Below are 13,337 nucleotides of genomic sequence, written 5' to 3'. Positions count from 1 at the left end.
GAAGGAAGGAAGGAAGGAAGGAAGGAAGGAAGGAAGGAAGGAAGGAAATAAAACAATTTTTTGCTTCACTATTTGGTTTGCTGACAGAAGACACTTGATAAAAGACCAAGCCTTATTGAAGCCTATGGCTGTTTGGCAAGAAATTGCAAAAGGTCCAGTATGTAGCAGAATTATAAAAATAATTTTGGAAACAAAAATATTTTGAAAAATAAACACATTCATTCTAATGTGTTTGACATTTATCTGCCATTTTATGAGTTGTGTGTCATTTGACCTTGTTATTATAGGTCAGAAGACAACTTATATGGCCAAGACAACTATTTTAAATATGTCTGTTCAGAGATCAACAGACAAACCATTGTACTTAACCTAAAATCTAATTTCAGAAATGTATTAAGAACTGGGGTTCCCTTTTATGGCCCATGTTTATGTGTTCAACGTCTCTGTTCAAGTAAAATATTCCATTTAAAACATCTGTTAAAAGCTTAGAAAATTAATCTTCCTTCTACAATAAAGTTGAATTTTATTGAACTCTGCTTAGCTTATTGTGCCAACATTACAGCTGCTGCAACTAGACAACATCTGGCACACACATGAGCAACTCATTAGCAGAGACATTCCCTCTGCCATCAACAACAGTTGCCTCTATACTCACTGAAAAATGTACAGACAAATAGCATGGCTGGTTGGGACTGAAACATTTCCAACTTGTACATAATAATGAACAGCTCAAAAAAGTTACACCCATTTGTATCTCCTGTATCCTCCTCCATCTTTCGTGCATCACAAAGAAATGTACTGAAAAATAATCCAGCTCTCCAAAAAGCAGTTTTGACAAACAACATAGTTAAAGTTTTTAAGTGCAAGATTGCTTACATCATACAGATGGTTGGCAGAATGTACTTCAGATTTTAACCTAATTTTTTAGTTGTTGATCAACAGAATGCTATGTGAAAAAAAATACATTTTCAGTTAGATATCATAACATACTAAAATCAGGACAATCTCTTGTGGAGTATGCACATTGTATGGCAAACTTTCCTCATAAAAGACTTGGCTGATCTGATTTATGACATATATCTGGGGATTTACAAAAGATAGGACTTAGTACCAGGAAAGACAAGAATTTCTTCCCTTGTGATGTATTTTTGTACACAGAAAGCAATAGTAATATATTCTTGGAAACACAAACCCAAACATTTTCCACCTCATCCAATAACATTTTAAATCTTTTCTTTCCTTAGTGAAATTTGTATTGTCTTTGATTCATTTAATCCAAACAATTTCCACTTCAGAATAGAACATACATTTAAATTCTTCACTCCAAGTGAATGGAGATATTATTTCAGCAGCTCAAATATGTTAAAGAGTTATACAACTCTTAACTGTAGCTTTATTTAGAAAAATGAAATGGAATTCAGTATTATGATGCAATGTTTGACTTCTCTAAGTTATTTTCCCCTTTAAATGAAAAACAAATCTTATGACAAATGTATACTTCAGGCATTTAAATTAAATAACGGCTATTTTTGGTAGTACTGAAGAGTACCTCAGAACAGGTGAAAACCGCTATTGCAAACTCCACCAAATTGCATCAAAGTCTTATCCTGCAAGTTTGCCAGTAATATTAAAAATTCTAAAACTATCCAAACACTGCAAACATTTCATTCAATTGTAATGAGTTGTGTTTGCTAATAAGTTTGATTGGACAAAATAAGACTTAAAATGGGATAACAGATATTGATTTAATCAAACTAGTGTCTTCACAATTTGGTTATTAACTATTAATTTTTAAAAGCATATTTGTGCGTGAAACCATAGTTTACCCATTTTACTTTTCCAGATTACTACAGATTAGTAATAGTGAAAAACTTTTCTTTTTTTTTTCCTTTTTTTTTTTTTAAGATAGACAATGTGTCAGTATTTTCATTCACATGGAAGAAGATTAACTTTTAGGATGGCACTTAAGAGCCTTTATTATTTTAGCAGCACGTGATGTCAATGATGAGAATTCAGTCAAATTCCTACAGTGGGATTCACATTACCCAGTTATAACTGTCTAAATAATCTAATCCATTTATGGCCCCTCTGTGGGCAGTATGAATCTCTAAATTCCCCATGCTAGTAACAAAAACCCACATTCAAGACCTGTTTCTTTTTAACCTAAAATTTGCTTTGTGATACTAATATTTATGGGCTAAAGTCCACACGATAAAGCAAAGTGCATTAATATGGATTCTGTTGTATTATATAAAAAAAAATGAATTGTCAATGAAAAACACATAGTAGGTCCTCAATATGGGCCTAGTTTAGACACAGAAAACTAGGTCCATGACAGAACTGTAACAAAATATCAGAGGGAAATTACAAATATGTTACTGTGAAATATCTGAATACAATTTCCATTCCAGAAGGGAAAAATGTTTTTGTATTAATCCATTTCACTTGTAGGGAATGCATTTTGGTGTGACTGATATTGCAACCCCCAAGAATTGACAGGCAAATACATTTGCACTTGCATATTTCTTTTAGAGAAAGTCTGTAAATTTGGAAAAAGAATGTTCAAATAGATACTTGTTTATGATATATTTCTAATAAACAGAAGTATCTAAACATGTGAAAATAGCTTTCCAAGTAATTAAAATATTTTTTTTGTTTTTCCTCACAGCTTTCCTTGTTTTTCGTGACCAGATTTTTCAATCAAAAATATTTTCCCAAATCAGAAATGAAATGAGAACACAATTATCTCAACAACTATCAAATCACACTGGATAGGTTGCAATGTGTTTCTCCTGCAGTCAATACAAATCCCAATGTTCATCACATCATCGTGAAAAGCAATAAATATCATCTATGAGACCATTTTAGTAAAGAATTATTCCCTGAAATAAATTAACAAGATTAAACTTCATGTATTTCCAATAAAGATCTTTTCAGCAGTAAATGCAATTTAAAACCAGGCTGATTTTTTCACAACTTTGTTTTGCTTATTTTGTAATACAAATATTTGAACCAATTCATCAAGGTCTTTATACCGACGTCTTCATAAACGCTGTGATTCCCTTCTCCTAAATTTTTAACCAGAAAGTCTCAAAGCAGAATCATAAGGAGTCTTGCCTAATACTTGATCAATGTTATGCAAGTGATTTAAGACTTCCAACTCTCTTTTTTATAAAGCCCTTAAAAGAAACAGGAGGGAATAATAGAATCACAGACTGGTTTGGATTGGAAGGAACCTAGAAGATCATCCAGTTCCAACCCCCTGTGATGGGCAGGGACACCTTCCACTAGATCAGGTTGCTCAAGCCCCATCCAACCTGGCCTTGCCCTCCCAGGGAAGCCCCTCCCCAGTTCTACAGGATCTACTGTAACAGTAAATATCTTTTAAAGACACAACTATTTTTTTGCTGGTTTTATTTCCCATCCATAAAAAATATTCATAAATAAAATGAAAATAAAATCACCTACAAGAGTAGAGGACATTATCTCAAACACAGTCATTTCACAGGCTGCTTTGTCCTTTTGATCTTGATTTACATAAAAAATTATTACCAGCAGAAATGGATGGGAAAAAAGGAAAAGAAATTGCTTGCATGATACTTATTAAAACAATAAATTCTCACACACATCTGAACTGTATCTTCAGCTTGAAAGACACATTTAAAGAAGGTTAAGCAAATTTTATCCCTCAAAATCAAACAGCAATGAATATTTTTACTACTAAATCATAGTTCAGGTCTTAAAGAAAACTTATAGTTATGGAGTTTTCAGGACACTTGCTTAAAATTTTCCTTCCTCAAGTTTACAATGATTTGTGAAAGATTGTTTTATGTATAATTACAATTTCACTGCCACTTAAAACCCAGTTCCAATGTACTTAGGAGCATCAAAATAAGTTAACAGTTCAAAGTTTTAACCAAAGGAGAATAATTACAGACTAAAACTCCAAATGGTCATCATACTGTTACAGTTATTGTAGTTTATTATCTTATAAAATTATGCCAAGTTCGAATTGCATGAGCTCTATGCAATCCAACACTCTTAAGATACTGTATTAACGGATTAGAGAGAATAATGATGTGCATGCAAAATAATCATAAGCATGGCATGGGTAAATAAAAAGTCTAAAGAATTCTGTCATGATATAGAAGGCAAAAACTTTCTAAAGTACTTCCTGAAATAAACAGAAGAAACATCATTTGAATCAGATGAATAATTCATCATTAATAATAACAACAGCAATGATGACAATGATGACTTCACCTTTGGGAATTACTGATCCTGCAAAGGTAGAATTAGAAATTGAAAGGAAAGCACAGTGCATAAATTTATGAAGCAGAGAAAAATGGAAATAAATATAACTTTTTCTTTGCCACCTCCATCCTGATACTTTTAATTTTACCTGTGACAAAAGACATTTTTTATATTTAGTTACTTTCTAAAAATCTAGCGACTTTGCAATTTCCCTCTAAAGAACATGTATCTTGATGAGAACATGTATCTCAATCAAGGCCATGCCTGGATAACAGTTCAGTGCAGCAGGACTGAAAAGCAGAAGCACCTTTATGGAATTTAGTTCAGTCACAGAGCCAGAGCAGTACTGGAATGAATCAGCTGCCACCCAGGAGGAAGTTTGAACCAGGGAGTATTCACTTACCTGACACTGACTGTCAGCTCTCCCTGGGCTCAGGAGGAATGGGAGGCTGACCAGGCTGCTCCCTAGAAATCTCTCTGACATAGCAGCAGTTAATTTCAAGACAAGTAAATGTAAAGTATAAACTCTCCTTTTTCACCAGGGCATTACAAAATCTAAGATTTTCCTTGGGAAATAACACTATTCGAATTATTGCCAGCATTGTCCATTTCACTCCCTTGTGTAGATTACTGAACAGTTTTAAGCTCTGACCTTGATTTTTTTCTGTATACCAGTATTCTAGACATTACTCTAAATGTATTTGGGGAGAAGAGAGAGCTGGAATGCTGGATACATCACATTCAAAACAACCTACGGATATACAGACATTCTATAAAGTGAGAAAAATGGGGCCCTATTTCTTAATATTTTATGAGGTTGTACCTCTTTCAGAAACAGCACTACAAAATAATGAAAAAACCTAACCAAATAGGTTTCAGAATTTAAATTAGGTCTTATAACTGGAAATGCTAATCAAATCAAGGAGAAAAAACATGTAAGAAAATCTGAGTTAATCTTTAGTATTATTTTATTGATAAATCTACTGTGCAGAACAGAGAAACTACTAAGCACTCCTGAATGTTTGAAAAAAACCCCAAACCAAAACTACCATCACTCTCAAAAAAACACAATCAAAACCTGACCAAACAAAAAATATTTGATTGAGAAAACCCCCACAGTTAGAGGAAACTGTTTATGAGGGAAAAATTATCTTGAAAAACAGAACAGCTAAATACCCTTATCCATCAGAAAAGATAATGAAGCAATAGAACATTAACAAAACCCCCAAAATACCCCCTCACAAAATAACCAAACCTCTTATGATGGTGAAAAGTAAATATCTTTTTAACATAAAAAGAAACCATAATGATGAATCAAAAAGGAAAAATCTTTTTAAACACATGTTGGTTTTATGTGCAGGAAAGAAAAAAAAAAATTCAAATACTGATCTGCAAAAACATCATTCAGTCCTCAGGAAACTTTTCCATCTGTAGGAAATAATTATTTACAAATAATTTATGCAAATAAAAGATGGAAATAATTAAAATAGTCTAACAAAATGTCAACATTTTCTATTAAAGTAAGGCCAGAAAAAAGACACAGGATATGGCTCATCTGTAAAACACAAGAAAAGTAGTCATCAAAGAAAGAAGAAGAAATTCAGTCTCAAAGACCCAAATTTTTATGCTTTGGATTCAGGTTGGTTTGTTTTTGTTCTACATTTTTCATTCATAAGACTATCCTGAAATAGCAATAGGCAGAACTATCCCATCCACGTTCAGTCACATCTACAGCAGTTATGAAAGGAAATTAGAACTTTGGATAAAACTGTTTCTGAATAAAATGCTCACCTAAAACACCACTATGGCTATGTACTGTATGGGATAAAACGATCTCATCCTGACAGCTGAACCATTTGAGATGAAGCACCCATGATGCAGAGCAGCTACATAAAATAGCAACACCTGTCCAGGGCTCCATGAAATATTGATCTAGAGACTTCTGTTCTCTCACACTTCAGGAGACTTACCCCAATCTGTTCAATGTTACCACCTCCAGAGAGTTGTTTCTGCAACTGGCCAGGGCACTGGAGGAGCTTACTGCAGCTCAGGAGGGGGAAGGAATACCCAGAAAGATCTCTACCAATGCCCATGGCATTGCAGGTCAGGCAGTGAACACTACTTGTCTTTCTGGACTAATCAACTGGTTAATTCATGACCTCTCACTACAGTAAAATTTGATGTGGTAAAACCAGCAATGATGGAAGTTTAGATGGAGAAGAAATCATAAAGAAATCAGTATTTACTTTTTTTTTTTCTGTTGGGAGAATGGCAACCAGTTTCAGCATCTGAAACAGAGTCACATTAATGGTTTTTACATCTTCTCCATTGTTCATCTCTAATTTAGAGTAATAAAAAAGCTTTACACTCCTTAAATTTCTATAATCCATTCTTTCATCACTTGCTATGGGACACTTGCATTTTATTTCTTCAGTTCTCCTAGGCATCATCACCTCTTCAGTTTGCATATGTGGACACATGTAAAATAACCCCAGCAGTGCAGTAATGTAGTGTTGAAAAAAAAATCTCCAAAATTATCCATGAAAGAATTTAGGAGGAATGCTAGAAAAATCCACTAGAAGGAGCTAGCACTATGTCAAATTCCAAATCAGTACAGTAATTTAGAGATATCATTGGTTTAAGGGGCAAATAACATTTTTGTTGAGAAAAGTTAAATTTGTATTTTTTTGTCTGATAATTTATTAATTTCATAATCTAATACAGAAAGAGTACAGCCATTACTGGTATGCTACATATCATTAACTAGGAATAGTTAACTTTCCATTTTGGTATAGCTTTTTGCCCCTTTTGAAAAATTCATTTTACTAAAAATATTGCAAATAATGTTATAACTGGAAGTCATGTGTTCTCTGTTGTAAAAAAGAAAGAGTTGGCCACATGATGAAAAACTAGATGTGCTAAGGTGCATCTGTCTTTGATGAGATTTATGGAGTTAAATTTCTATTCTCTGAAAATCTAGAGCAGATTCCCACCTGTAGTTAAGCTCTCTTTCCTCTTTACTGACTGACAGAGATGGAGTGCCCTATCATAACCCAACTAAAAAAAGACAGTTTTATTGTGCCAAAAAACATCACTGAATCTGTCCATAAACATACCAACAAGAGGAGGTTTGATGATAGAAGTACATTGAGTGGAAGCTTTGCTTCTCAATAGTGTACTTTCCCTTGATTTCTTATTAATATAAAACATGGAATACACTGATAATTTTTGAAAGGCTAATTCAATTGCCAAAAAGAGCACCTAAATTGCACTACTGGTTTAGTATCACAAAAACAAATGTAAAACTGGGAAAGTAAAATATAAACAACTATCTTTTGTGTGCTAGTCAGGCAAATTGACTTCTTGTCAAGAACACTTACTGGTCTGTAGCTGCTTTTCTCTGGCATGCATGTCAGCAAATATTTGTTTGAAATGGCTGGTAAAAGCAGCAAGGTCAGCATCCAGAAACACTGGTCCTTGTTCTTTCTCTTTGAGTGCTTGACTTTGAGCCTTTAGCCGTTCAATTTGAGGCTGCAGGGTTGACATTCGAATGATTTCATCCTGCATGTTTGACCAAAAAAAAAAAAAAAAAAAATCAAGATACAGCTACCCAAGAGGTGAAATCACTAGTGCCATGAAATCACCACTGTTCCAGTGCACATTACATAACTATTTTGCTTCCAAATACATCAGTTACAAGTTACAATACAAACCAATTCAACATTTTAACCCTTTTCTCACAAATTAATACCACTGCTCCCAACTCCACTGTTTGAAGTCACCTTAAAGTTGGTTTTACAGGACATTATGCTCAAAGAAAATAAAACAGATTGTACATTAAAATTTCAAGCCTAAGGAACATCCTTTTCATGTGAAGCTGGGAAGAGGAAAACAGCACGTGTACCATAATGCTGTACCCATCTCAGTTAGATTATGTACAGGCTGAATAAAATGAAGTAGAAAAGGAGAGATGAAAATGCCCAGTGGTTTAAGCAGCCTCACAGTAACACATTAGAGGTTAAGATTAGGATAGCACACATCAGTTGGAAGGGACCTTCAAGGAATATCCATTCCAATTGCCTGATTACTTCAGGGCTGACAAGTTAAAGCACGTTGATAAGGGCATTTTCCAAATGGCTCTTAAAGACTGACAGGCTGGGGGCGTCGACCACCTCCCCAGGAAGCCTTTTTGTTACACTCTTTGAACACCCTCCCATTCCAGTCTAAACCTCCCCTGGCACAGCTTTGAACCGTTCCCATGCATCCTGTCCCTGGATACCAGGGAGAAGAGATCAGCACCTTCTTCTTCACGCCCCCTCTCAGGAAGCTGTGGAGAGCAATGAGGTTGTGCTGTTATACCTCGTATACACTGTGACACGTACAACTGCTGGATAAAAATAAATGAGCAAAGTAAGCCAAATGTACAGTTCATTGCAGAGCTATTCAAGGAAAAGTTTTCTGCATGAGAACAGAGACCACTGTAGGTACAATGCTGGCTTGGAAATGCCTGAAAATTGAAGTAATAGCATAGATCTCAGTTTGGGTTTCAAATACTTTCTGTTTGAGAGCATCTGGAGTCAGAGATTTCCTAAAGTCAAACTTCTACAAGTATGTCATGCAATTTATAATGCAATACTACACCTCAATATATTCCTGTCAATCAATATTGGTTTGTAAACTCCCCATCCACAGAGTTGTCTGCAGTAAGAGAGAGAAGCAAATTTCTATGATGGTGAAGCACACAAATAAAAACAATTAGGGAGAATTATAAGTGAATTGGTGTGACGGTTTTTGTACAACTATTGTGATTCCCTCACATTGTGACAGAGGAATATTCCTCCATTTGACTACTCAACCCACACTCCAACAGAACACAGGGTATGTAAGTAGTAAAGTGGTCTGCAATGGCAGAATTTTGGACTTGAAAACAATGTTCTGGCACAGATCCTTAGCAGAGGTGATGAGCAACATTTTCTTAATGAGGAACAAAAGACACAGATTTTTACATGAAAATTAAATATTACAAAGGCTTTAGGGCCATAGTTCCCTATAAGTGTCTAAGTATCTTAATAACTAAATATTTGGGGCAGAGTTTTGAAGACCCATATCCTAGGCTCTATTGCCTCTTTATTTCTTTACTAGTCTTTGCTTTCCTTGAAAAAATATTTTCAATAATTACTTTGTAAATCCAAGGAGTCATTTACCATTTTTATACTGAAATAGTGTAGGTCATAACCTGTCCCACCTTTGGAACACCTATGAAGTGCAATATCACAAAAAAAACTTGAAGAAGAATCTCTAACCTTGCATCTTTCTAACTGGGTTTTTACTGTAGCAGGATCTGTTGCTGGTTTGGGTTGTGCTTTCAACCAGTTTTCTGCAGTAATTGCTGTCTGCTCCAGTTGCTGCAGCTGGGAGTAGAAGTCAATGATGTTATTTTGGTACTCCAGCCATGTCAGTCTTTCACTCAGCAACTGACAGAACTCAATCCAGCGGCTCTTCAGCTGCTCTGAAGCTTGTCTAATGTTGTCAGGATTTAGACCCTCTAGAAAAACAAGAGAAGAAGATGCTTAAAGATAAACAAGTTACAAAGAAAAGGAAAAAAAGTAGGATAGTTTAACAATTCAATTCCTCTATTTGAGAGCTCATAAATCCAGTTAATGATTTATCACCAAATAACAGTTCTGAATCTACAGATGTTACACATTAGTGGGGAAAGTATATCAAAAATATTTAAAGTTGCTGCCTGGGTACTTTTGTTGCTGTGGGAATGAATTATAAACTACATTAAAGTACAAGAATGGGAATAAAGCAGAAAGTAGAGACGCAATACATAAAACTAATTAAAATTGCTAAAAGAAACAAGAAAATGCCTGACAGCTGGATTTTGAAAACTATGCCTGGACTGTAATTAGATTTTAATGTACAAGACTGTTGCTGGCTTTTCTTCTATAAAAAGAATGATTACAATTAATGAGAACTATATTCCACAGTTATTTAGAGGTTTCTGATGATCCACCCCTTAAATTTTGCATTACATGTTATTTTAAAAATACTATAAACACTAAGGAATAAACAAAATATCAGATCAAACCTCCATCTGGGCCAGTCTTGTGTGTCCAAAAATAACCATGAGGAGACAGTAAGAAGAGACCCAAGAAACCATAGGTGGTGCTTCTCTATGGTTATTTTCAAAGAGTTTGGTTTCAATTAAGTAGTTTGCCTATTTCTGTCTGTTGTTCAATAATTATGCTTATATTAAAGTTCATAAAATAAAACTGACTTTAGTTCTTACAGACAACGAAGTTAGAACAATTAAAAAGTAAAAGGAACTTTCTTCACTTTCTGTGAAGAAAGCAAATCAATACATATGAAAGATAAGAAAATGTGTCTTACAGTAACATAATTCAGAATCATTCTGTAACTTGAAGTCAGGTTGACTTCCAAATAATATTAACTTAATCATCTCATTTATTTTTTAGTGGAAGTTTAAATGTAGTCCCTAACAGTTTTTTAATTGTAATGACATGTAATGATACATATAGCAATAGGACCAATGTTATTTCAAAATTAGTAAAACTCTCAAATCATTGAGCAATGCCATATGCTTAAGAACACTTTTAATAACATCACCACATAGTCATATGATAGCCAACCAGTTAAACAGAAGCCATGTTTTTATCACAATAATAAAAATAAGAGTATTTTTTTAAAGCAAGTTTAAAAGCAAATGAGACAAAACCCTTCTGTGCTCCACTTATGCCATCTTTGATACAGTATCAAAAATGGGTTTTCTGGTTTGCAATCTGCACTCCAAACCTGCAGGAAAAATTCTTTAACAGGATTAAAAAGTAGGAAACTTCATAGTAATTTTGGAAGGTAGGACTTAGGAAATATACTCCTAATTACAGCTAAGTGCCTTAAATAAAACATACTAGATTTTTTTTTATATTAAATATTCTGTATTGCTATATTTCTATATTCTATAACGCATGTTCTATGGTAAACCACACTAAATGGTAATCTGGGATCATGTGTGTTGTGGAGCACCACAGTGCTCTGGCAAATCCTGTTCTGGATCCAGCTCAGGGCTATTTCATTCAGAGTCGCTTGGAAACAGCCCACTTGGAAACAGACTGTGCAGTACCTGATAGCATTTCTCTGGATATGCTTTTTCCCTGGGATAATGCCCCAACCAAGCAAATTGTACAGCATTTCAAAAAGCAAAACTATTGGAAAAATAGCCCAGTACTGTTGGGAGATAATGGCAACTGTGGTGGTTGGAGCAGCGCCACATCCACGTAATACTCAAAAAACTGAAGAGCACAGTTTAAGGACTGGGCAAGGATATAAAATGAACATTGAAGCAAGAAGAGGTAAAAAAGTATTTTGACACATCTTAATAAAATCCAAAAGTGGTCTTGTCTTTTGTGAGTGTGTGTGTGCATCTCGAGATGTGGTAGCATAACTACATTTTCTAGAAGTGTAATGTCTAATGAGCATGTGAAGGGGCAGCATAAACCTGAATGGCACAACACATCTGAACAGACAACCAGGCACACAGATACTGAATCTTAACAACAGCAAGAACAAATGTGTATAGACAATAAGACTTTAACTGTGCTGTATTTCAACAATTGTTTCTGTTCTGAGTTGGTTATAAAAATGCTGTATATTCATAAGAAAGAGCAGATTATCTGCCACTGTGTTCATTATTATCTCTGAACCTGGAAGACATTGTCTGTGAGTTTGGCAGACTAGATATAAAAAGATCACTTTATTTATTCCTCCTTTCCTCTCTTTTCAGCTGCCACAGTCTCCAAAGTACCCTTAGGTGAGATTATGATTACCAGGAGAAGTGCAGTCATGAATTCTCCACACATAATAATAGTTTTCACTGCAATATTTTCTTTAAGGATTCAGAGAGGACCGTATTTCAGATGAAAATCTAGATTCACCAGATCTTCTTTCCTTATTTTGCTCATAGGTCCCTCTTAACATGACACATTTAAATATGTGAAAATAGCTACTATTATTCAGTTTTTCTTTAATTCTTCTAACCCTTGAGTCTAAATGTGATTCCATACATGCACAGATAAAGAAATGCTTTTGCTCTTCACGTTACTGAAGTGGACAGTACAAAACTGGTTTATACAGAGTCATGTTTGGTAAAATATTGCAGAGATGCACCTCCAATAGGCAGCACAGTATCCTACTGAAAGGAAGATAAAATCTCCATAGCATCTGGTTTTAAAACTCTTATTTCTCAGTCCATTCAGGTAACTCAAAATCATCCATCAGATGCCAGCACATAATTTCCAGAAGGATGTAATAAAATGGCTGCTATTTGCACTTGAGATCATTTGGGAATTTTGACCCATTGGTGAAAATTAAGAATTTCACAGAATCATGGAATTGTTAGGGTTGGAAGGAACATCTGGAGATCACCCAGTCCAACCCCCCTGCCAAGGCAGGGTCACCCAGAGCAGGTGACACAGGAACACATCCACGTGGGGTTTGAACATCTCCAGAGAGGGAGACTCCATGACCTCCCTGGGCAGCAGCCCCAGTGCTCTGCCACCCTCAATGTAAAGAAATTCTTCCTCTTGCTGAGGTGGAACTTCCTGTGTTTTACTTTATTGCTCCTTAATAAACTCCATTATTCCTTGTCCTGTTTGAAACTTTCTTCTGCAGTAACTACTGATTTCTTCATTAACTTAAGCAACTTTACCAAGACATGCCAAAAGTTTACAAGCAGGCAAAGAAACAATATAAAACCCATTTTCTGGTAAAACATTATTTTATGAATAGTGGTTAGTTCATAACCTTTTCATGTTTCACATTCTAAAAGCTTCTGGTATACTCATTGTATAAATATACTGTACCCAGAGGAAACAGATCATTATCTGAAGTGCATTTATTAATTTTATTACCTTGTATACTGCACATAACAAATTGTGCCTGAATATTTTTAATTGTGAAGCACCTTACATGCAAGTGCTTTGGAATTGCCTCTTAATATGAAGTATATCTTGTTAAGTGCATCTGTCATTTGCTATGGTTCTGTGATAGAATAATGTAAC

General features: G+C 34.8%; 1 protein-coding gene across 10 annotated transcripts in view; it reads right to left on the bottom strand.

The window, feature by feature from the left end:
- DMD (dystrophin) overlaps positions 1–13,337 on the bottom strand; it is a 1,181,561-nt gene that overhangs the window by 661,682 nt on the left and 506,542 nt on the right. For all 10 annotated transcript variants that reach the window (XM_042035506.1, XM_042035543.1, XM_042035536.1 and 7 more), the window contains 2 exons: positions 9,558–9,799; positions 7,635–7,815 (listed from right to left, as the gene is read on the bottom strand). In XM_042035506.1, coding sequence (XP_041891440.1) covers positions 7,635–7,815; positions 9,558–9,799 — 423 coding nt within the window. The remainder of the gene's footprint in view (positions 1–7,634; positions 7,816–9,557; positions 9,800–13,337) is intronic.

Source organism: Corvus kubaryi, unplaced genomic scaffold (genome assembly GCF_017639235.1).
Source record: "Corvus kubaryi isolate FWS band 111438036 unplaced genomic scaffold, C.kubaryi_AGA036_p1.0 133, whole genome shotgun sequence".
In the NCBI taxonomy this organism is placed as follows: domain Eukaryota; kingdom Metazoa; phylum Chordata; class Aves; order Passeriformes; family Corvidae; genus Corvus; species Corvus kubaryi.
Note: the sequence above shows the minus strand (reverse complement) of the source record. Positions and strands in the feature narration are given on the sequence as shown.